Source organism: Corvus brachyrhynchos, unplaced genomic scaffold, assembly GCF_000691975.1.
Source record: "Corvus brachyrhynchos isolate BGI_N302 unplaced genomic scaffold, ASM69197v1 scaffold114, whole genome shotgun sequence".
NCBI lineage: Eukaryota > Metazoa > Chordata > Aves > Passeriformes > Corvidae > Corvus > Corvus brachyrhynchos.
In genome coordinates, this window is record NW_008238337.1 from 647971 (window position 1) to 671234 (window position 23264).

General features: G+C 41.5%; 2 protein-coding genes across 2 annotated transcripts in view; one reads left to right on the forward strand and one right to left on the reverse strand.

The window, feature by feature from the left end:
• The window catches only part of RIMBP2 (RIMS binding protein 2), a 123144-nt gene extending 113977 nt beyond the window's left edge, over positions 1-9167 (forward strand). Inside the window, 6 exon segments of the mRNA XM_017734751.1 lie at positions 525-709; positions 2271-2439; positions 3024-3127; positions 4829-4900; positions 5144-5278; positions 7649-9167. Coding sequence (XP_017590240.1) covers positions 525-709; positions 2271-2439; positions 3024-3127; positions 4829-4900; positions 5144-5278; positions 7649-7840 — 857 coding nt within the window. The 3' untranslated portion in view covers positions 7841-9167.
• A 245-nt stretch (positions 9168-9412) lies between these two features.
• Positions 9413-23264, reverse strand: part of PIWIL1 (piwi like RNA-mediated gene silencing 1) — a 15167-nt gene continuing 1315 nt past the window's right edge. The window contains exons 2-20 of the mRNA XM_017734698.1: positions 23196-23256; positions 22775-22900; positions 22200-22414; positions 20988-21109; positions 20308-20388; positions 19588-19785; positions 19133-19244; positions 17838-17955; positions 17098-17215; positions 16831-16945; positions 15674-15861; positions 15062-15134; positions 14520-14720; positions 14129-14232; positions 13556-13626; positions 12874-13027; positions 11928-12053; positions 11347-11494; positions 9413-10658 (exon numbers count right to left, since the gene is read on the reverse strand). Of these exons, the coding sequence (XP_017590187.1) occupies positions 10542-10658; positions 11347-11494; positions 11928-12053; positions 12874-13027; positions 13556-13626; positions 14129-14232; positions 14520-14720; positions 15062-15134; positions 15674-15861; positions 16831-16945; positions 17098-17215; positions 17838-17955; positions 19133-19244; positions 19588-19785; positions 20308-20388; positions 20988-21109; positions 22200-22414; positions 22775-22900; positions 23196-23256 (2448 nt within the window). The 3' untranslated portion in view covers positions 9413-10541. The remainder of the gene's footprint in view (positions 10659-11346; positions 11495-11927; positions 12054-12873; positions 13028-13555; positions 13627-14128; positions 14233-14519; positions 14721-15061; positions 15135-15673; positions 15862-16830; positions 16946-17097; positions 17216-17837; positions 17956-19132; positions 19245-19587; positions 19786-20307; positions 20389-20987; positions 21110-22199; positions 22415-22774; positions 22901-23195; positions 23257-23264) is intronic.

Genomic DNA, 23264 nt, shown 5'->3' on the forward strand with positions numbered 1-23264 from the left:
GCTGAACCAAGCAGCTTTGGGATGATGGTGTGACAAATGCCAGATTCTCGTGTCCTCGTTCTTCTCCTCTGAAAGCAGCCTTTATTTCACAGGAGGAAAGATTTCTGGCTTGAGTTTACACTACTTAAAGCGAGTTTTGTATCCAAGTTCTTTCTTTTCTATTATCTGTTAAAACATGGGGATTTTTTTAATAGTGAGACAGTAGACAAGTTTGGGTTTCTTTCTCATTTTCATTTTAATTAAAACATAAAGGAAGTGATTGAACTTGCCAGAGCTCACTTTCTGTCAGCAAAGTTGGGACAGAAAACACTAAGCGATGACTTTGCTGTTTAGTAGTTTAATAGCAACCAATAATTTCTGATAATTTTCTGGAAAAAACCCCACCAAGCTTTATAGGACATGCAGTGAGGTTTGGATCTTTTTTCACTGAAATGCCAAACACATTTCAAATATTAACTGGGATAGTTGGGCGATGAGGCCAACATGTATTACTGAATTGTTCTTTTCTGAATTAACTTCCACAGATGGCTACGGCGGTCATGATCATCTTTCTCCAGATATTTATGAAGAATCTGAAACAGATCCTGGCACAGAAGATATTTCTACTCGAATATTTGTTGCACTCTTTGACTACGATCCACTGACCATGTCCCCGAACCCTGATGCTGCAGAAGAGGAGCTGCCATTTAAAGAAGGACAGATCATTAAGGTGAGATCTGAAACCAAGGGAAACAAATAACAATTTTACAAACAGGGTCTCCTTTGTACCGTGGGAGAAAGCAGCCCAGCTGATCAGAATCCAAGGGGTTTTTCCTTCAGAGGTTCAGGCTGTAAATCTCACTGGACCTGAAACTTAATATCTAATGCTAACGGCTGAGAAATAATTACAAAATGGGCAAAAACCTCAAAGTTGCTGTAGATAGTTAGGGCCAGACTTAATTAAAAATTTAGGTTAAGCCCAAAATTGTCACTCTGAAGCTCCCTATGTCCATTGGCACAAACCCTGCAGGAAAACCTGCTTCAGAGAGGATCTTTTCTGCAGAGGAACCCCAGAAGTGCTGAGCATTGTACAAACCAGAGCTGCTGCATTTTCTAAATGCTGAACCCTCCTGGCTAATGCACACTTTGGATTAATTCAAGTCCTCAGTCAGGTGTTTCTGTTCCCTTTTCTGGCTGTTTGGTGTAAAATACCCATGGCTGCCTTTCAGCAAGGCACAGGAGAGCTGGGCTGTGTCAGGGGCCAGGGACAGTTGGGGCTCTGTTGATGTTTACAGCCACCCCTCCAGCCCAGCTCACCCCAGCCTCTGCCCCTGCAGCTGCAAGGCAAATCCCTGCACTTTGCTGGCGTGGTCTGAAAAAGCCAGCAGATATTTCTGTGGGATCAGCAGCAGGGAGTGTTTCCTCCTGCAGCCTGGAATCTGCTGTGGTGCAGGCTGGGCAGAACTGAGAGAGGCAGAAGGAGCAGCTGCTGGCAGTCCAAGGAGTTGAGATTTCAGAGTGATCTGGAGCAGAATCTGAAAAAAAAATTGGCTCATTGGAACATTACCCATTTCAGAGATTAAACTGTAATTTAAACTATTAAAATACTGACTGCCTTCCTCTGGGTTGGGTTGGGTTCTAACACAAATGCCTGTACCCAGCTCACAATCTTTGTGTTGTTAAATACTCTGTTTGGTATTTTGCTTACCTCACATAGTTAATGCAAAAAAAAAAAAAAAAAAGAACTTGTTTAAGAGCTTCTTTTCCTCTGCAAGAATGTGCATTTCATTCAGGTATTTTTTTTTTACACCTTGAATCATGTTTTTAAATTAAATCAAAAGACAACAGCAGAGCTTAAGTACATACATCAAGTACATTATGTATGAGATAAGCATTTTTGATCATATAAAAGTTGTTTGAATTAAAATAATAACATTTTGGAGCAATTTTGCATATGTTTCATTTTGAATACAGTGTCATAATAATTGGATAAACATCAAGTAAACATCTGGCTCAGCACAGGAGAAACTGATGCCTTTTAATGCGCTTCTTGTGGCTTTCACTGCTAACAACAAAAAAAAAGTCCAAATTCTGCTTATGTATCTAAAGTCACAAGTTAAATAAATGCAACAATTCCAGTTTTATAGCCTAAGTCAGAATAGTCCAAAACTAAAATAATTCCCTATCTAAACTGCAGTCATCATCTATGCTTTGCTAAGCCTTTAGCCTGCACTGAAATTCCTAAAAATGCTGAAACCTTTTGACCAATATTACCATTCTTCGAATATCAGGTGTATGGGGACAAAGATGCTGATGGGTTTTACCGTGGAGAAACCTGTACAAGAATTGGCCTTATCCCATGTAATATGGTCTCTGAGATACAAGCAGATGATGAAGAGATGATGGATCAGCTTCTTAAACAAGGTTTCCTTCCCTTGAACACACCAATTGAGAAAATTGGTAAGAGCAAATACAGACATTTCACTTCAGGCTTTGGGTGCTGTTAACCTGGCTGCATCCACTTTACCTCATTTTTATGCAGATGCATCTAAATCTTGCAGTCATTTACTGCCCCAGGGGATACATTCTGTGTCAGTGTCTGGATGGCTTTATGCAACTGATATTTAATCTTGGTGATACCATTTGCTGCAGATGGGGACCTGTAGCTCCACCACTACACTTGTTACTTTCTTTTCTGATTTAAAAAAAAAAAGTGGATTTTCTTACCTGAAAGATTTCTGGGCACAGGACACCAACCCTGAGCTTTGGAGTCTGCTGTGCACGGTGTGCTGAGCATTCAGTGCCTTAGAGTAAAGAGAGCCCGAGCACTGTTGATGATTATTGATGAACCGTGCGTGGCTCCACATCCTGTATCCGTGTTAATAGGTCCGCTCATCTGTGACTCTTTATCCCTGAGCTAGAGAAATGCCCACACGGCTCCTGCACTGCTGTGAGAAGGATGTGAGGAACAGGTGCAGCAGGATTTTGCTTCCAGAATAACTTTGGTTGCTTTCCTTGCCTTGCTGTCCCCGCGGCTGGAGCAGAGCGGAGCCGGCGGAGCGGCCGGCAGCAGCCGGTGACCACCAGGAGGATGGTGGCACTCTATGACTACGACCCCAGGGAGAGCTCTCCCAACGTGGATGTGGAGGTAGGGGCAGAGCTGTGGGGCCGGGCACAGCCGGGCTGGGGCACGCGCAGGGAACGAGCTCAGAGCTGCACGTGTCGGTCCAGTGGCTGTGAGCGCCTGGGGGTGCCAAGGTCATGACTCCTGCACGAGCAGATTTGTGGGGCTGGCTCAAAGCAAACCAGGGAATGCCCTCTGTAGGTTTTATACAGGATGGCTCAACTGAAGTCAGCCGTGGCTGCGGATGGATGTGTTTGTTACGCTGTGTGTGTGTGTGTGTACCTGCGAATGGAACAAAAGTCTCTAAGGAAAAAAGCACAGTTAGAAATAGTAGGGGATTTTTATTTTCCAATTTCCTCTGGATGTTTGCACATGAGAACATGATACTTTTTGAGAAGTGCCTTAGCTCATGCCAAGCTGGTAGTGCCACGTGCTTTCAAACCCCTGCAACCTCCAAAAATCCACCCTCCTTCACAGCAACCTCAGCCAGAGTGATGCATGGGAACAGCACCCAGAGTATATTGGATTTTTCTCTTAATCAATGCATCTGAGCTTTGGTGATCTTATGTTTTGACTGTCATTTGTGTTTATAATAATGTGAGGGTATCTTAAACAGCTGAGCATTAGCCACACCTTCATTTAAAACCAGCTGAGCATCAGTGCCATCTCCATTCTGGGTTTATCTTCCATCTCCCATCTTCCAGTCTCCCGTCTCCATATTTGTGAGCAGCAGCAGTAGTCCCTTTTTACATGGCTGTGGTGTTACATGGTCAAGTCCCTCAGTCCAGATCTGATCAGTTTCCATTTCTGTCTGTGGGAAGATGGTCAGGGTACACTCAAAGCTCTGAAAAACACTGCTTACCTATGAGCTTCTTCAGTTATCCTTTGAAATGTTCTTTTGTTTTTAATTGGTGAATTGTAGAACACTTTGGGATATTTTAAAGGAGAAAGTGAATTTTGAAATATGTGGGACTTGGTGCTTTAAAACACAGCCGGGGTGTTCTCTGTTTCTTATTGAACCAGATCTTTTTCTAAATTATGGTGTTTCAAAGTCATTTTGCCAACAAATCAAATAAATTGTGCTGATTTATTGCAAAGATTTTGTTTGTTCTCTCTCCCATGACCGCAGGAAATTAAAAATAATTTCAAAATCCCACCCTTAAATTACATTTAAGCCACAGACAGTTAAAAAGAGCCCAGTGCACTGTTTGCTGATCAGAGTGGAGCTGCCCACTGTGAAGGCTTTATTGAAGAGACTCCAGGACAGTTCCACTGCAGGAACGTTGTGTCCAGAGGTCCCTCCCCAGCCCGGCAGTCCCGATGCTGTGACCAGCAGCTCTCTCAGCTGTCCTGTGGCCGTCAGTGGGTACACAGAGCAGGGCCTGAGCCACGTCCCACCCCTGCGTGTTCCCTCCTCCACAAGGATTGATTTAGGGGCCCTTTGAAGCTGTGTAGTTCAAAGCTTCAAAGTTCATTGAGGTTGTTGAAGGCCTGAATGTCTCAGCTGTTGGTCACAGGGAGCCCCAACATAGTGGGAGAGGTATCAGGTTTAGCAAGCTGAGGAAAAAACTCCAAGGAAAAAAAAATTGTTTGGCTCTCAGATCAATTTGGTTTCACCAATGTCTTAACATGAAGGAGTGGGGGGAAATCTTAGCGGATTTACTATTAATGAAGAAAAGGTTAATCTTTGCCTAACACCTGCCTGTCCCTGCTCCTTCCCCGCAGGCCGAGCTGACATTCTGCACTGGGGACATCATCACTGTCTTTGGTGAGATCGATGAAGATGGATTTTACTACGTGAGTTGGCTTCTGCTTGGTCACCCCAAACTGCTCCAAGCTTCCCCAGCACCAGTTACCCCACAACAGCCTGGGGAGGGGCAGGGCATGTGGGAACGTCTGGGCTCTCAGTGTCCTCAGTGACCTTAGAGGGGAATTTCCTCTTCCTCACCAGCTTTGAAATAGGCAAAAATATTTTCCTCCCTCCTTGGGAACATACATGCGATTGAATGAAACATTCACTGGCACTTCGTCTGCTCGCAGGGTGAACTTAACGGACAAAAGGGGCTGGTTCCTTCCAACTTCCTTGAAGAAGTGCCTGATGATGTTGAAGTCTTTCTCTCCGACGCACCCTCGCGCTACGTCCATGACACACCGATGAGATCGAAAGCAAAAAGGGTAAGCAACCGACTAAGAAACACTTAAATTCTCATTTTCCATTTCATTCTGTCTCATATATAATTTAGACATTGTTTTTAACATTACTTTTAAATTCATTTGCCCATTTAAAGTTATCTTTCAAATACGTAAAATAAAACATGAGGAAAATTACTTTAGCCTTCGCTAGCTCGTTACATTTGTAAATGGAGAAACTAAATTGGCTGTCTGATTGCAGTCATTACAGTACCTTCCATTATAATCTGAATTTCAGCAGCTCTTTCCTGGTGATAGTTATTTCGCAAAGCTTCTAAATTGCTCTTACTAAAAAAGTTCTCGTGCACAAAAGACTGGTACCAGTGTTCCTCTAAATACAAAGTGTAACTGCAGCTGATGGACTGAGAGTGGTCATCTTTTAATCCTCACGACTTCCTGTTCCAACTGGCAATAGTTAATTGCTCAGAGACTTCTCTTTTATGAAAGAATTAATCATGTTTAGAGTATCTCATTTTTGGTTTTGTTTCATCACTGCAATACTTTTATATATTATATATTTTATATATATTTTTATTTCTTTGCTCATCTGCTTGGAAACAGAAGAAGAGTGTTCATTTCACACCTTAATAAGGCAATGTAGCCTTCACGTAAGTGAGCAACTGAAGATACCAATAGAGATTTCAATTAAAGCTACCTGGCTATCTAATGCAAGTCTTGAAACTTAATTGTGGGGGAAAAGAAAAGAAATATGTCTCCAAAACCCTTGGCCACAGAAGAACAGGCTGTATGCCTTTACTGTACCTAGGCAAGTCAACTCCTTTCCTAGGAGACAAATCCTATAAAACAGGAATCCTCAGAAGTTGATTAGACCTCACTTTTTATGAAGGTCAGCGTTTGGAACATATTTCTTCCCGAGCTCAGTGTTTATGTTTACATAGAAAGGAGAGTTTGATGTCTAACTACCCTACAACCAAAGCTGCATATTGCATTGTTAGCCAAGCTGGGATGTAAAAATTCCAAGCTCCTTTGTCAAGAGAAAAGCACAACAGCTCCAACCCCTCCCGAAACAGCAGTGACGCCTACACTGGCACGGACGGTAGTTTACAAGGGGATAGTTGGTTTGAAACTCACTACACTCAAATATAGCTACTGAAATTGTCTGCCTTAAAATGTGTTTTCCACAGTCGATTATACCCCAGTTTGCCTAAGACCAACTATTCAACACTTCTGAAAAAAGTCCCTTCCTATGGTACGATTCTCTCGGATCTTTCCTAGCAAGTGTACCTTTGCAATATTAGCAACTGTTTGGTTTACCAATGCAATAAAAGTCTTGACCTGAACATGCAGCTCACTGAATGAATGCATTAGACTCAATATCTGGTATCTTCAGGTGTACGTTGGGGTGCTTTACCAAGTTGTTTTGGTTTCTGTTTTTTTTTTTTTTTTTTTTTCATTAGAATTAGACCTTATTTAAAATCAAAGTAGGCTTGAAGCCCCTTTGCTTAACTCACTGTTGCACAACGAGCCAGTAAATTGCTGATGTTTTAACTTGAACTACAAGCTAGCAGGACTCCCTACAGCATGGATTCTACTATGAAAATGTCATCTTAATTGATAGTAACCATTTTGCCACCTGGGCACTGTAGTTAGGATAGGCTGAGTAGAAGTAATTTTAGCATTTTCATCCAAGTGCTTTTGATGACTGAAAAAAAAATAGTTGTTCAAAATATTTAGGAATGCTGTCATCTAACAGCTTCATAGCTGCAGCATACACATCAAGCACTCAGGGTCTTTAAGCTTTCTTTGATTGCAATTAAGGTTCATTTTAGCTTTTTCTTTTTCCTTTTTTTTTTTTTAAGCCAGTGTGCCATCTTCTCTAATCTATACATAAAGTTTGCTAGCCAATTTTAAAGAAAAGGCATTTAAAGGACATTAAAAAGTAAGTGATGTAGCATTTTAAGTAATTTCTTCTGAAAAGAGTTTGACTTCTATAGATTGCTAATCTGTAGTGATTAACACATTTATTTTTCCTAAATCTATAGCTAAAAGTATCCCTCTCCATTTTAGTACTATCAGAGTACTGAAATGTAAAACCAAAGCCAATTTTGTGGCTTTTGTGGCCAGAATTATGGCAAATCAAGTGTATCCAACTTTTCCTTTAAAAAGGTATAACCAAAACTGGGCTTTATTGGTGGGTTTTCTATTTCTATAAATTTTTTCTCTAAGTTGACGTATTTTCCATAAGCCCATGCAGTATTTTAAGCCAGAGAGAAGAAAGAAACCAGCCCTTTTGCTTTAAGTGGGTAATGGGACAAGTGATGTTACCAACTTTCTTGCTAATAATGGCTTTGAAGCTTTCGAACATTGAATAAATGATAACAATGTACCTAATAGGTTCCTCCTGAGAATACAGGTACATCCCGGAGAGCACCATCCCCCACAGTTCATCTCCATTCCGGGTCACCTCCGTCACCTATGATGGGCTCTGGTAGTCCCGGGAGAGGCAGGGATATGTCCTCGAAAAAGAAAAAGGGGCTGCTTTCCAAAGGCAAGAAACTGCTGAAAAAGCTTGGTGCAGTGAAATGAGTCATGTGCTCCTGGACAACTTGTAAAGCTTCCAGTCTGTGTATTTTTTATTTTTTTTTTAAGTCAAAACTAGGGCTTTCATGACTATGCAGTACTTTACCAGATCTTTGCATTTCTAACTCCGACATCAATAGAATAATGTGAATTCCTTAAAACAGAAGAAAAAAAGGAAGTGGATTTGTTGTTGCAAAGACTCCTAAAAAAAATTTTTTTTAAATGTTGTGAGATTAAGACCAGAAGAACATGGTTTTATTTGAAGTTAACTCAACACCTGCAACTCCATTGGAAAAATCTCAGCCTTTAGTCTCCTTTAACCATGAGTGGGGGGAGAAAACTCTTCAGTGATTCCTGGTTCACAGAGATCACCCCACTGTATCTAATCATTAACAAAAATGGTCTTGAAACTCCTAGTTTAATCAGCCTTGATGTTTTGCCTTATTAATGCACAATGATTTGTACTGTCGAATAAATATGCAGCGTATACTTTGTATGTACTGTGTATTCAGCTGTCTCCATCTTCCCTCCACCACGGTAACTGGAGCTCAGTACTCTGTCACTGACTCCATTCAATGTCTGATGAACTCCTGGGAGTTTGGAAGTGCTGTGCTAAACACGTTTTAGTTTTTGCTCCCCCCCAGTAAAAAACAAAGCCTGTATTAATTTGTCAACATTTTCACTGCACTGAAAGCAGACGCAGTGGAAGTTACTCAGAACCTCACCCCGTTTCAACCATCCAACCTCCAGCTTTGGGGTTTCTGGTTCACTGTTCTAAGCTACTGGGAAAAAACCAACTCCACACCAAAACCCCTTTACTCCCCAAGTTTTGTTTCTGTGGAGGTGCAGTCCTAGGTTCAAAGGCATTTTCATATTGCTGATGTCAGATTCAGGCTAAAGTACGTCTAAAGTAAAAGGACAAACTGTGTTACAGCCACAGGCAGTAACGAGGCTGCACCAGGCTCTAGTCAAATCTCAATTGCAATATTGGCATATCACAAAAAACAATCTTACACACTGATGGCAGTCATTGGCTGTTACTATTTTGTAATTCTTGTCCATTTGTAAATTGTTTTTACTGTTTATACATACTTTTCAGACTGCCTTTCTTTTTGTAATTTATGGAAGGTTTATAAATGAATGATCAAAGCTTCCCCATTGTGTCTTCAGATAACAGTGTAAATTACTGTAAAATACTGTGTGCTAGATTATAACATTTAATTAAAGAAAATAACTGGCCTACATTTGTGGTAAAGTACTGTGTGGGTGTGTGCATGTGTACAATCGTTGTGTATTATATTTTATATAAATAAATAATTTGATATTTTGTAGAGTGCAGTATGGTTCATAAATCCACTGTATTGGCTGCTGGCTTCTTGTGTCAGCCTTTTTTTGGAACTGTCACTGGCTGCTGAAGTTTACTGCAGAACAAAGAAAGGCTCATCTCTCTGCAGGAGTGCAGGAGCTTGCCAGAGGTAAAAAATGGTTGCAAAGTTACTCCAAAGCAACTGTCCCACCTGTACCTGAAGCCCAGGGGTGAAGTACAACAGCAAATACATAGAACAGGCTCCAACGAGCGAGGATTACAGCAACAACTTTATTTAAATCTCACAAAGAAAAGCAAAAAGGTTCACAACAAGGTGGTTAAGAAAACCAGCACTAATCCAAATTTCTCCATGTGCAGTAGTTTGACTCTGCTACTGCAAAAATCTGAAATCAACCTCCATCCCCACACCTGCCATTTGTTTTACAAACTGGACTGCAGAACAGTGACCAATGAAAACCTCAGACATGAAGAACAAACCAGGGCTGCTTCCCATTGCTTGGAAGTACAAAACCAAAAAACCCCAAAGCTGTCAGTGCACTGATACTCCTTGAGAGAAATTGTTTTTCTCATTTAACAAGCATGTGCTTAAACAGGACCAGCCCAGCAGTTCAGCTCCTCTCAGAGATAAACGTGCAGTTGTCTAAAGTCATTTCCTCCCACAGTGTAGTGACTGTGAAGTTACAAGACAAAGCAAAAGCACATCACTCTATCCTCAGCTCTCCCAACCTGAAAAATCCTCCCTCACTCCCCTCTGCTCCAAGGGGAGGCTTGAGCCAGCACCAGAGTTTCTGATTGGTTTGCAAATCCCTTACAATGACAACTGTTAAAACCCCTTCCAGAGGTTCAGCATCACTGTGCAGCCTTAAAGCCTTGGTAACCAAGAGTGCCCGATCGCCTCCCTTTAACGTATGAAACAGTTTAGGAGACAAAATTTGCCCCTCATTTTAACAGACAAGAAAAACAAGGACTCAACAATAGCAAAGCACTTTGAAAATTAGAAGGGTAATGTGCTAGCTGAAAAGGTTTGGATTTTGGTCTGCATTAACTCTCTATCTTTCATGCAAGAAGTAATTCTGTGTACGCCTCCCCAAAATGTAAATAGGACCAACCAATACACTTCTGTGAAGAAGCACAGAAAAACTTCAGTAAATAAGTATCAAAAATCATAAAAATTTGTGAAGTTATTCTAGCAAGCAGACACCTGTTCAAAATGCAGATCAGCTATCTCAAGCTTTTCCCTGGTACAATGAAAAGAAAATAATTTCCACAATTGCACATATCCTGTGCACATCTCTTACAAAAAACCACAACTAAACCAAAAGCCCAGACAATTCTAGAGTCCCTAGAGAGGAACTACACTCTTCTGTTTGGCTGGTAACTTCAAAGGTAGAACAGTCTGTCTGAAAGCATCAGATTAGGTTCTCTGTGAACACTCTGACCGACAAGGAAAGCCAATTTATGGGCATACTGGCAAGGAGCAGGCACTCTGATAATACCCTGCAGAAAGGGGAAAAAAGAAAAAAGGGCAGTTTTTTTCAAGCAATTTAAAGAAGCATGCAATCACTGTAACAAAGACCCCTGGAATTCCAAAGTCTGTGTACTTGTAAAACTAGTATCCCTGTTGTTTATGCAGATTTGGGAAAAGAACTTTACATACACCCAACACAACCAAAGAACAGATGCAAAAAAAGCCCCAAACTTTGCAACTCCGGTGCCCTCCTTACACCTCTTACACAGGTTTACACTCAGTGCTGGGCCCTGCAGAAGGTGGGACATGGGCTCAGTCACATCTGATACTGATGGCTGCTGAAGTGACAAAGCTGAAGCACACCTCAGGCACGAGCTGACCCTGTGCTGAGCTGGGTGTGCAATAGAGGCCTCAAGGGAAATGCAGCAACACAGTTCTACCTCCACATAAAGGAGTGACTATTTCTGCAGGTAAGAAGTTATTTCAATTTTGCTTCCGACACACAATTTGGGAACACTACTTGAAACAACTATTTCCTAGTGAAAATAAAAATTAAAGTAATCTTCAGAGAGATCAGGTAACAATAAACCATCCAGGCCTCAAACCACTGCAGGGGCCAGGGCATCCTTGCAGGCTTTTTGGAGCTGCAGCAGTGTTGTAAGGACACCTGTTCTACCTTGGTGAGGCTGTCCCTGCCCAGGGGAAGGCAACACTCACCGACCAGTTGTAGTACATGTGGCACAGTTTGTAGGTCAAGCGCTGCACGTGGTCTGGTTTCAGCTGGCTGGTGTCATAAATTACATTGTAATGAGTTGGTGCAACACAGCCATTCCTCACTGTCTGGCTCACAATAAAGAAATCGTACCTGTGAGAGGAAAAGCAAACCCCACCAGTCTGTTACAGGCAGGGCTGTTTGTCTTAGAAAAATGCAAGTCCCCATGTAGCTGTCTTATTTCTTGAAGTGACTTTATGCTCGTTGAGTAAACCCCTGAAGTATGCCCAGGCCTTGGCCACAAAAGCTTCCTCTGTGTCTGAAAGGCCAGAGACCTGGAGGAACATGAACAATCTCATTCTGTGGAACAGGTCTTGAGACCATGACAATCTTAACTATTTGTTCTATCCAGTTTTCCCCCTGCACATGTTCTTAGCTTATACTCCTCATTTTCTCCAGCCCCCTGAGCCACACAAGTGTGGAAAGTATTTTACACTTGATCCCATAGTCCATGTGCTATTGGATGCATTTCCTTATGCTCAGGCTGCTGGCAAGAGGAGTGCATGTTAGCTCTGCAGGAACTTACCACTCTGGTCTGGTAACCACCGTGTCAACAACTGTCCCAGGGGGTGGGTTTTTGAGTCCTCCACCAATCTCAGCAAAGAACCTGGCACCCACTCGTTTCTTCACTACAATCACAGTAAGTCTTGGACTAAAAGAAAGGAAAAGGAAAAAAACAGTACTCTCCTGGAAAATTGCACTAAGAGTATTTCAGGAGCAGATTTGCTGGAGTTGCAGGGCATTAATTTCACCAAAAAGTCTTTACTGACTCCAATTAAATAAGACATTGTTCATAACTTTAGATTTTTAGTTGAGGTGCAACTCTCATACTGTTTTTTCATCTATCCAACTTTAACCTTATTGAGAAGTAGAAAATGGACCAAGAAGGGATCTTCTAAATACAGATTGGATTTCTACTCTCTACTCCATTGTTTCCTATAGAAAACATTGTGTCTTAACAGTAGTAAAGCCATTAACAGAAGCTAAACAGAAGAACTGAGCACTTCAATTGCTCTGCTTGCCTGCAGTATACGGAAATAGCTTTATTTTTCAGAGCAGATTAAGTCACTGCAGTTGATAAGTTTCAAAGCAGAATGTTGAAAATGTGACTGGACAACTTCCTTTAAGAAATGGAAAGAAAAAAAAAATGCACTTGGCAGACATGTAACAGTCAGGCTATGATCAACCAGCTGGAAAAAAGTAAATGATCACATCCATCAAGAACGCCCAAAGAGTGTATGTGCATACATGTGTGCTGCAGTCATGTGGTGCACGTACTAAGAATTTTCCTATTATATTACAAGTCAGGTATCAGAAATCATGTAAATAACCATCAGAAAAACAGTTATCTGAGCTCAACTGAAAATCAGTAAGGATGGAATGACAACAGTCTTCATCCATAGCCCTGTTTTGTATCCCTGTGTCTATTTCTCTTGCAGTGTAGAGAAGAGGATTGGTAGAAACAGATTTACCTGTAGTCAGTACCAATACTCTTCAAGCAATCCAGAAATTGAGGCACTTCATAATTAACCAGAGTATTGAGTTGTCCATCTCCAACACCATCACGATAGACAAAAATACGAGAGGGCAAACACTTATTCCACTTGTGCCAGTTTCTTAGAGCAGCTTAAAAACAATAAAAAAGAGAGTAAAAGCCAATAGTTGTAGTGACAATTCATTCCAAAACAAAATTGGGTTTTTATTCCTGGAAGAACAGCAGTGAGTTGGAAAACTAAGGTCCTCAATCCTTCAGTAATGTGAAATGGGTCAGGATCATGCTACACAAATACACCTGCAGGAAGAGCTCTGGTTTGCCTGTGCACCCACACAAACAGAACAGAGGCAAGGACACACCTGCTCCACTGGCCTCCCTCACAGCAGGAGCTGCCCTCCTTGAAATCAGACTCCCTTAAAGCATTCTTGGAAGTGCAGTGCTAAGTAGGTTTTAATTATTGCAAAGAAACATGGGGACCAATGAAAGATTTACACAAAATGCTCTTCGTTTTCAGCAGTATTTGTAACGCAGTGCTTAATCTGTTGTTACCCAAGTGCAGGTTGGTAACACCTCCCCTCGGGGCAGCAGGGGAGGGGAGTTTTGAGGAAGCTGAATTGGAGTCAGTTCTTAGATCTGAGAAGCAGAACTCCTTCGCTTACTTTGCAAGCAGGCTTTGATTCCATCCACAAGTTCTTGCCCACGACTTTGAACAACGCAGCGGGAGAACCACCTGTGAAGAACAAAATAAAAGAGACCTTCAAAGCATTTCCCAGGCTTACTGCAGCGAAGTTATTTTTAAATGCCCATGACCACTTAGTCTTTATGGGTGTTGTGGGCCAATGCAGCCAAGGAAGAGTTGGGGTTCTATGAGAATATTCCCCCTGTGGTAAAAGTGCCTTAGCATGACTTGAAATTCCTCTTGACCAAAAAAAACCTTTCACACACATCAACTCAAAAGGGGAAAGAACCTGTCACCCTGATGCCCTCTGTTCATCCCAGCCCTGTCTCCACCATTTGACTGCTCTCCTGAGCGGTGTGGGGAAAGGACAACGCCACTCCTTCAAGGGATGCAGTAGAAAAAATTCACAATGTATTTCTTATTAACCATTACAGCAAACCAATTTTCAATTTTCCTGATGACGGACCACCACATTGAAGCTACTTTCCAGTCAAAGGAAAGGTTGTTTTTTTATCATTTTGGGGGTTCTTTGCCTTTGGCATTCTGATCTTACCGTGTCACTGTTTGATTCAGGCTGGCGACAAACCCTGCAACTGACTGCTTTCCAGAGACGGTGTCATGGTAACAGTCAATGCCCACAATCATCACCTGCTTCAGCTGCAAAGCAATCACACAGCATGGATCAGGGCATGGGGATGTGCTACAGGGGAACATATTCATGACAAGCTGTATGACATCAGAAAGCTTCAGTAAAGCACGGCACGGAATTCTTGGGTTAAATGTCTCCCTATGTTATATTTAAATTCAGGACCCTTCTCACAGACACAAAACAAATGACACAAAGAACACTCAACTTTCTTTCTTGGGAAAAAAGGCTTGCTTTTTAAATAAAGGCTAATAAAGAGGAGTTCCCATTTAGCTAGCATTTATAAGAAGATACTTACGGGGATCTCAACACTCCAGAGTTCTCCACCCATTTTACAGTTCATCTGTAAGGCAATTTTTGTTGCTACTGTCATGATAGTCCGTGGTTTACTCAAAGTGCGAGCCAGCACACACTGGCTGGGGACGGGACAGTCTGTACACAAATATTTCTTGATGGCATCGTATTTATCCTTTCGGGAACTAGACAAAATACAAACTACCTTTGAAGGAAAAAGAATCTTTGTAAGAAGCTGCATTCACAGATTTACACAGCACTTAAGAGTTCTTTAGGAAAAATTTCTTATGCTCAAGAGAAATATTCAAATGTTCACAGTGAAAGAAGTAACTGCAAAGTGTCAGTGTCTGTACTTCAGAACCAAAGGCTCTTATCCAGAAGGATACCCATAGTCACTCAGGTTTGCACAGGAGGATGACCAGGTACGTACTGGATTCTCAGGAGCCCAGAGTTGTATTTCTGAGAGCAAATCCCACTAAACACCAATTACAGAGGTTAACAGGATTTGAAATGATGGATTCAAATATGATGGATTCAAATACATACTATGTTTGTGTCAGGGGCAACCCTTTGCTGTAAAACCCTTAAATAAGCTTCTGTTCTATCATCTACTTCAATCCTGAAAAGAAAGAGAGAAAATGCTTTCAGAAGAAAAACAACTAACAGCTATAAAAACTTCAGCAAAAGCATAAAAGCTCACTATGCAGCAATACTGTATGAAATGTCACATTTACAGCTACTAACAAACATACAATATTCACACATTTTGAAGATTAAAAGGAATCACCTCCAACTAAGCTTCCAAATACAATGAAATTCAAAGTTAAAGGCATGTACTCAAGGCACTCAAGGGAAGATATTTCCAATGAGAACAGATCAGAACCAGAATACATCCAAAGTCAGCAAGAAAATACTCCTAAGAGAAAGGTTTGCTCAATGACTAATACTTCTTAGTTTTGGCATGCAAAAAGCTCTCAGAAATAAAGCATGAGTACGAGAAGTCAGTCACAAGAGAAAACCGAGCAATCTGCATAGTGAAAGCAACTTTGCTTTATTAAAAACCTCACAGAAGTCAGCTGTGTGACACACTACACCCTCTCCTCACTGAACAGCCTAACTCGGCAATGATTTTTCCATCAGCTTTCTGGAGACACTCACATGTTTGGCTTGCTCATCCTGATGCCCATGGATGGGGTGACTTTGGATAGGCTCTGCAGGAGGGTGCTGGCCACGTCGTAGTTGCGGCGGGTGTAGATCAGCAGCCAGCTGTCCATGGGCACAGGGCGGATCAGGGGGACGCCCCTCGTCTCCTTGGTCCAGTCGGCGAACTGAGGGTTGTAATCAAACTGCAGGCAGGCAGAGAGAGCAGATCAGCACCTGCCAAACAGCCCGCACCACAGCCACTGCCCCACAGCCCACACCACAGCCACTCCTGACACACTTCCAGAGCAGGCTCTAACACTTCTGCCTAGAACACACGACTCCATATTCATCTGTCCCTTTACTGCTAACATCAGAAATTTAAAATAAGCTTTATCTAGCCCTACAAAGAAATGATACTCTTGAAATGCTTCATTCCTAAATAACCAAACATACTTAAGATTTTTAGCTGATTAAGTTGTTACTATTTGCTGCAGAGATTCTGTGCTATAAAGACAAAGCTTTTGATGTATTTATTGTTATCCCATTTTTCTTTTTAATAAGGTAACTGCTTGAGAGAAAGAAAAGTATTATTATAAAGACAGCAAATCTTTTAAATAGCAGGAATTTAAAAAGCTTTACCAAATACAAGATTTTGATCTGTACAGCTGTGCAAAATGCCCTTGTCCATGCAGCAGCCATCCAAAACAAGAATCTCCAGTACAGAGCAAGTATCTCATGTTTTACGACGAGTTCTGACTTAATTCGAATCTACACTATTCATACTGGTCATCCTACCTGGGAGCGAACATACACTGTCTCTGTTCTACCTACTGAACTGAAATAATGAGTGGCTTTTCATCTCAAGGCCTTGGTACCTTTTTAATAAATGGAAACTAATTAGAAACATCTCTAGTCTCCTCGTCTGTGTATCTGGCCAGAAGGACTGTTTTGCAAGGACAACACTATTGTAATGGAGTGCCTTCAAGGGCTTCTAACCAGAACTTGGCAACAACTGAAGAAGTTTGCAAGTCTCCTGCTTGGAAAAAGACTTGTGTATAACATTTTCACTCTTTATCCTTCACTTATAAACCAAAAAGTACTGTTTCCTTCCTTAAGAACTTGTTTCATCAGTGAGACACCTAGAAGGTTTAACAAATTGATTTATTATTTACCATGTTTCCTGATTGAAAGATCTTCTCTCCTTGAACAACTCTTCCTGTAAAGGACTCTGATTTATAATCAAAGCTTAAACCCCAGTTTCGGAGTTCCTTCTGAACATTGTCATCTCTGTTTAAAAACAAGATTTGAATTAAAAACGTAAGAAATTTGTTCTTCCTGACTTTTTTGAAACTAGCAAGATTTCAGAAGTTTTATTGCAAGGAGTTTGTTATACAAATTTTTCATGAGACAGAAACAGAGAGGATATTAAAGTGCCGTACCCTTGGATGTAGCTCAGAAGCCTCCCAATCTCGCGCTGCCTTTGCGCGGGGGGCAGCCGTGTGTGAACGGCCAAGTCCTTCATCACATTGAAATCGCTGCGCATCTTGTCAGTCAATCCTGTGAACAGCAAAGCCTTTTCTGAGTCAAAGTCAAGACTAAGGACTATGAAAATTAAACCTGCAGGTCATGCAGATTAACGATGCATGTCCTGCAGACACGGGAAGTGGTGGCAGTAGTAACCAAAGTTTTCAGTTGCTTCCTGTACATACATTCCCACTGGTATAGAAAAAAAAAATCTGGATTTTTGCACTTTAAACGAAACCACACAAGTCAGTGCAGCTCTTCATTTCCATTTTCAAATCAAAACAAAAGAGTGCTGAGATGGACAGGTACTGCTAGTGCAAAGTGAGTATCTCAGAGCAAAACACATATTTATGTGTAGATCTTACAAAATTATCATCAATTTCTAGTAAATTTCTCTTTTCCAACAGAAGTTCTACCACCAGAACTCTACAAGTTATCAGTGTGCCAATGTTGAACACCGTACCTAAACACTATGCAACATCAAACCCCTCGAACTTTCTAGTCCCATTTAAGTATCTCATCTTTTAGCAACAAAATGTGTTCCTAAACTCACATTTATACAGACAGAACAATTCACCTGAACTTGGCAAAAGGCTGCTAGCAGTCAGAATACCCATGTCAGCAGGCATTATGGTTTGATGCTTTGATACAGTACCTGTCAGGGAGCACAGCTCTGGAATCAGAGCCACAGATCCTTGTATGTTCCCACTCTTCCTCTTCATCTGACTGATCAAGACAGGCTGCATCCAATCACTGATTTCTATATTATATTGCTGTATCAGAAATACAGACTGCATGTTAGTTTACTTATAACAAACAAGCAGTTTCCTGAATAATAATGCTCACTTTAGAAAATGAGTATTTTTCCCTAAAATGAAACCAAAAGCAACTAGTAACCTTTTCCAATTAGCACATCTGAGAGGAACTGGCTTTGTCAGAAAAGGCCAAGCAGGAAAGCACTATTCTCTCTACTGGTACCATCAAACTATTGACGTGTACGAGACAACAGAAACAAAGCTTGTGCCTTGCTTCAGGCAGAATCAAATTGGAGTATCTAACTCACTATTAGGATGCTCCTTCCAGTTCAGCAATGGACAAAGTTCCTGCCCTAGAGAGCAATTTAATTCAAGCAATCACAGGAATCAAACGAGACTCCCAAGTGAAGTTTCTGAAACTCAACCTTCGCATAACCTTCCCCTGCATCTGGCAAGAGTTGGTCTTGTCTAGGAGTCACTAATTTAGTATAGAAAAAACCCCAAAACACCAAAGCAAGGCACAGAAAGGCAACACAAGTTGACAGTCAACAAACCTACTTCATAGTTTAACTTTTTCTTGAAGAGAGCCCCATCTTAGAAACCATCCAAAGGATTGCATTTAAAAACAAAACAAAACAAAAAGACATCACAGGAAAGGCAAAACAGCAGAGAAAATCTGAACTCCATCCTGAAGTAGAATATGTAACACAAATTTTGCTTTTTGTTTATTTAAAGTTCCATCCCGTTTCAGTTGAAACTGATATATGCATAAAGACTTGACAATTACAGTGGCATGCCTCAGTGGTTAAGCTATGACATACTCAATTCCAGAGGCACTTTGGCTTTCCTAACCTCAGCTCTGTGTGCTGTGGCAGTGTATCTGTATTCCCCCCAGATCACCTGTCCCTGCTTCCACCTTCCATATGCCTCCTTTTTGAGTTCTCCCAAGAGCTCCCTGCTCACCCATGCAGCCCTCTGGGCCTTTTTGCCTGACCAACTACTCACTGGGATGGACTACTCCCACCAAACCATGCTATGCAGGTTAGTTACTGATCTCAGATTACACAGTGTCCTTTATACAAAAGTCTGTTAAAAATACTATGAATGACAAATTTAAATCACATCCTAAATAAACCTGTAACAAGGACTGAACATTCCAAGTTACAGCATTAAACATACAGGGAAGATTTCATACCTTTTTGTAGTACTCCACAAAGCTCACCTCGGAACCATCAGATTTTCTAAAGGTACCCTTTGGATTGTTATCCCAGTCAATGTCATCGATTCTGTATGTTTTGTTATTGTACCTACATAAACATTTCATCAGTTTTTGTTTAAATCTTAAAAGAAAAGAAATACAACTGTGGGACAACAAAGTTAATCTCAATACTCATGCTGAATGTTTTGCTCCTTTCAGAAGCAGTAACCTCAAGTTTTCAATTGTATAGGCTCTCAATTCTACCAAAAGCTGAACTGTAATAAAACCAAAAGAAAAGCAGTGTGTACTTCCTGCTTTTGCAAATGCTGTCACCTTGATCAGTTTGCTAGCTTGACAATGACAGCATTTTCAGGCTTTCTGATGCTTTATTGCATACTTCAGGGCATGGAGCATAAAGAGCTCTCCAAGACAAAAAGTCCAAAAAGACTTACCTTGTGAGAACAATTAAACCAATCAGCTCTTTAGCACAGGCGTCTCTAAATCTTTCCTCTCCAACCTGGGAGTGAAGGCTGTGCATAGTATCCAGCACTGTCTCCCCACGGAGAACCTTGTGGCTCACGTCTGCACACAACATGATGTTCTCCTCATACTGGAGGATGGAACTTGTGAAGCCCAGCCACACCATCAACCTGGCAAAAGAGAGCACACAAAATCTTAGTGTGCTTTAGAGCATCTTTATTCTCACCTCTTGTTCCTGTCCACTTTCACAGACACCAGAGAGCAGTGAAGGCACAAAGAAACCATGGTCCAAATATAAACAAGCTCTTGAAGGTTAACAAAATAAAAAATATTTTACAGGTAGCTATCTTTAGTCAGCTTAAAATAAGATTGATTGAATGATGCAGCTATAACTGACTGAAAGAAAGAATGCCTCAAAAGCTAAGAAATCCATTTCATGCTATTAAATATCTCACAGACAAAGCGTGTAGGTATTCAGGACACTTTAAAAAGAGAAAGACCAGCATTTTATCCAGGCCAGTTCCTCCCATCAACCAGGCTGTGTAGGGTAGGTTAATGGCAGGGAGTACACCACAGCCACATGATGGAACCCCAGGCACCCTCTAGGGATCCTGCAGGGAATGAGGACACCCCCTGACAGCCAGCAACCCTTGGCCCAGCACTCCTCCGAAACCCAAGGATTTTTGCCAAACCTGTGATGAGGGATGCTGACTGGATCATTGGGGTTATAATAATTACGTCCAATCTGCTGCAAATTCAGCATCTTCAAAACCCTAGAAATTGAAATATAGATGTTATTTTTTTTTATTACTATTATTCAGTTTATCACATCATGCATGGTCCAATCCCTATGCACAAACTCACTGTTCTCTGACTACATGAAACATGAGCTTCTCATTAAACTCAATTTATAAAGGTCATGGACACTTATTAACAACCACTAGGTGAGGTAAGTTCACGTCCAACCCAACCCTTCCCCAACCAGCTGAAGGTAGCAGCCCAAACATCTCAGATGAACCACACAGTCCAGGTACCAAGGTTAAGAGGAAAGACTACAGCCACAAAAAGGGAATTTTCCAGTTCAATGTCCTGCTCTATTATTTGGTTTAAGAGGCAAACCCGTACACACAGGAGGTAGGGATAGGACTAACTGCCTCCAACAGCGTAAACTCCTTTCACACTAACGTGGGCCAGCAATACACACAACTGCACATTACAATATTGCCACGTGGTTGGCCCCACAGTAACTACAAAGGCTTAAAAATTTACATATCTAATACTTAATTGCTGTAGCCTGTTCCTAGGAATGGAAAAACTTAAGTCAAATATTTTCAGAGTGACTTCTTATAGAGACATAACTTGTACAGCAAACCTTCTAAAAATGATGTTGTAAAATTGCAGACAAGTAGGCGAAGTAGGTGGCAACTCGTTAGTCAGTGTGATTGTTATCTTCACATCCTCCCCATTTCGAGTCCTACTAAACAGTTCAGTAACCTGAGGAAGTGAAATGAGATTAACAAAACTAGAGCAAACAGGGCTGTATCTGGATTTTGCTCCAGTAATACCAAACTGGACTTGGCCATTTTTACTCTAAGCAGTAATTCAAGACTAACTGCAATGTGGATTCGATCTCCCACTAGGGCTGTAAACTACAACGTAAAGGCTCTGCTCATCTGGGTGAAGACAACTCATGGGGTAGAATGGGGCTATCCCCCAGAGCAGCTGAAATCAAGATGAAAGCAGGGGCATCACTTACCAATGACCATGACAGAAAAAAGACTCAGCTTGAGGAAATAAACTTAACATATTGCCAACTAATATATGTTTAATTACTGATGCAGGTACTGGGAAGCAAAAAGACAAAGATTAGCACACACAGTGAAAACATCTTCCCCCTCTCCCTTTTCCAAACTCAGCTCCCCTCTGGACTCCTCTGGCCCCTCTGTGAACAGCACCGGCTACACTCAGTCCCTCCAGCGAAGCAATGAGTGGCACAAGGCACAGAGGGCAGGGGTTACCATCAGTACAGAGGTGTTTGCCCTCTGGTGCTCCTTTCTTCTCAGATTTTTCTTTGCTCTGGAATTTTTCCCTCCTTTTTAAATACACGGAGGTGCCAACAACTTTGCTGATGGGCTCAGCTCTGGCCTGTGATGGGTCTATTCTGAAGCTGGCTGGCAATGACTGTGCACAACACAGGGCTGACCCTGACCCCTTCCCATAGGAGCCACCCCGGCCCCTCCTGCTACCAAAACCTTGTCACATACACCCAACTCATCCACCCTTTCAATTATGTGAGTGTTAAAATACAGACGTTACCAAAAGATGTAAGTACAAAGGAAACTAAAGGAGAAATACTCTCTGTACTATCCACTTCTGTGCAGAGGATGATTCTAGCCTGCAGAAATTAAGCATTAGAACCAAGCATTTATTACCAAATTTCTCTACACAAACAAATTAGCTTATAAGGATATACTCAATACAACTGAACACTGCTTGTGGGACATCAATTCCCTAACCACTCTAGCTAGTAAGAAACAAGAAGCATCATAAAATGCAAATCAAAACAAAAAATCTCGTATCACACCTTATTCTGTAGTTTCTTTGGCAAAAACAATATCGACCCATCAAAGGCGTGGGTCCTTCCAATGTGCTCTTCGTGCTGGAAGAGCAGAGCCGAGCGCAGCCGCCGCGCCTCCATCTCGGGGCTGTAGCCAACATGGTACTGGTACAGGGCCCACTGCGGGCGAGACGTCAGGCGGAAGTGATTCGTTGTCAGTTTTACCATTCTTCCTGAAAAACCTGAAAGGAGATGCAAACATGGTACCAGTTACAGTCATTCAACAGCTCTGAGAAAATTTTTTAAAGCTACGGCATTCAGACAAAGATTAGAGGTCAGTCGTGTTCTGCATCTGTTCTGGCTCAGTGAGCTTTGGCACGCTGTTATCAGACACTCATGTGCCCACTGGAGCTTCCTGCCTTCAGCTGTCAGGAAAACCCTCCATGTTCCTCTTCAGGTATCAGGAACAACTTTATATCTTTTTCTAACACACTCTAATGATTTTTTTTACCTGGTTCTCTAGGGGAAACTAAGAGCAGAAATAAAGGAAACTATCTTTAATTTCAAACTGCTTATATGTCTACAGTCTAATTTAAACATACCAGTTTTGGATTCTTGAACATGTACCATGGCTTGCCGAGTATTTACCCCAAGGTCATGGAAATCTCTACGACGTCCACCCCTATCTCGTAAAGACAAATCCTGGAGCCCCGAGGAAACCTGTACTCCTATTGTTTAAAATTTGAGGCAGAATCACAATCAAGTAACACATAACATATATACTGTCATTACATAAATAAAAATACATAATACAATTCAATCTTGAAAGGCACTTAGATAAATTTAAGAGTAATCACAAAATGTTAAGTGTCAGCTTTTGTTATGTAGCAAACATCTTTCAAATCTTAGTAATACATCTCATTTTGAAAAGAAAGAAGAGAAATATGATCTAAAGAATGTCCTAATTGTATTCTCTTCAAAACACATGCTCTTGTGGACACTGAATTTCTCAGCCTTTCTGACCTTCTGGCCTTCTCTCCTGCAGGACGCTCTCAAAGCCGCGCAGGTGCCCATGGCCCCCGGGCTCTTCCG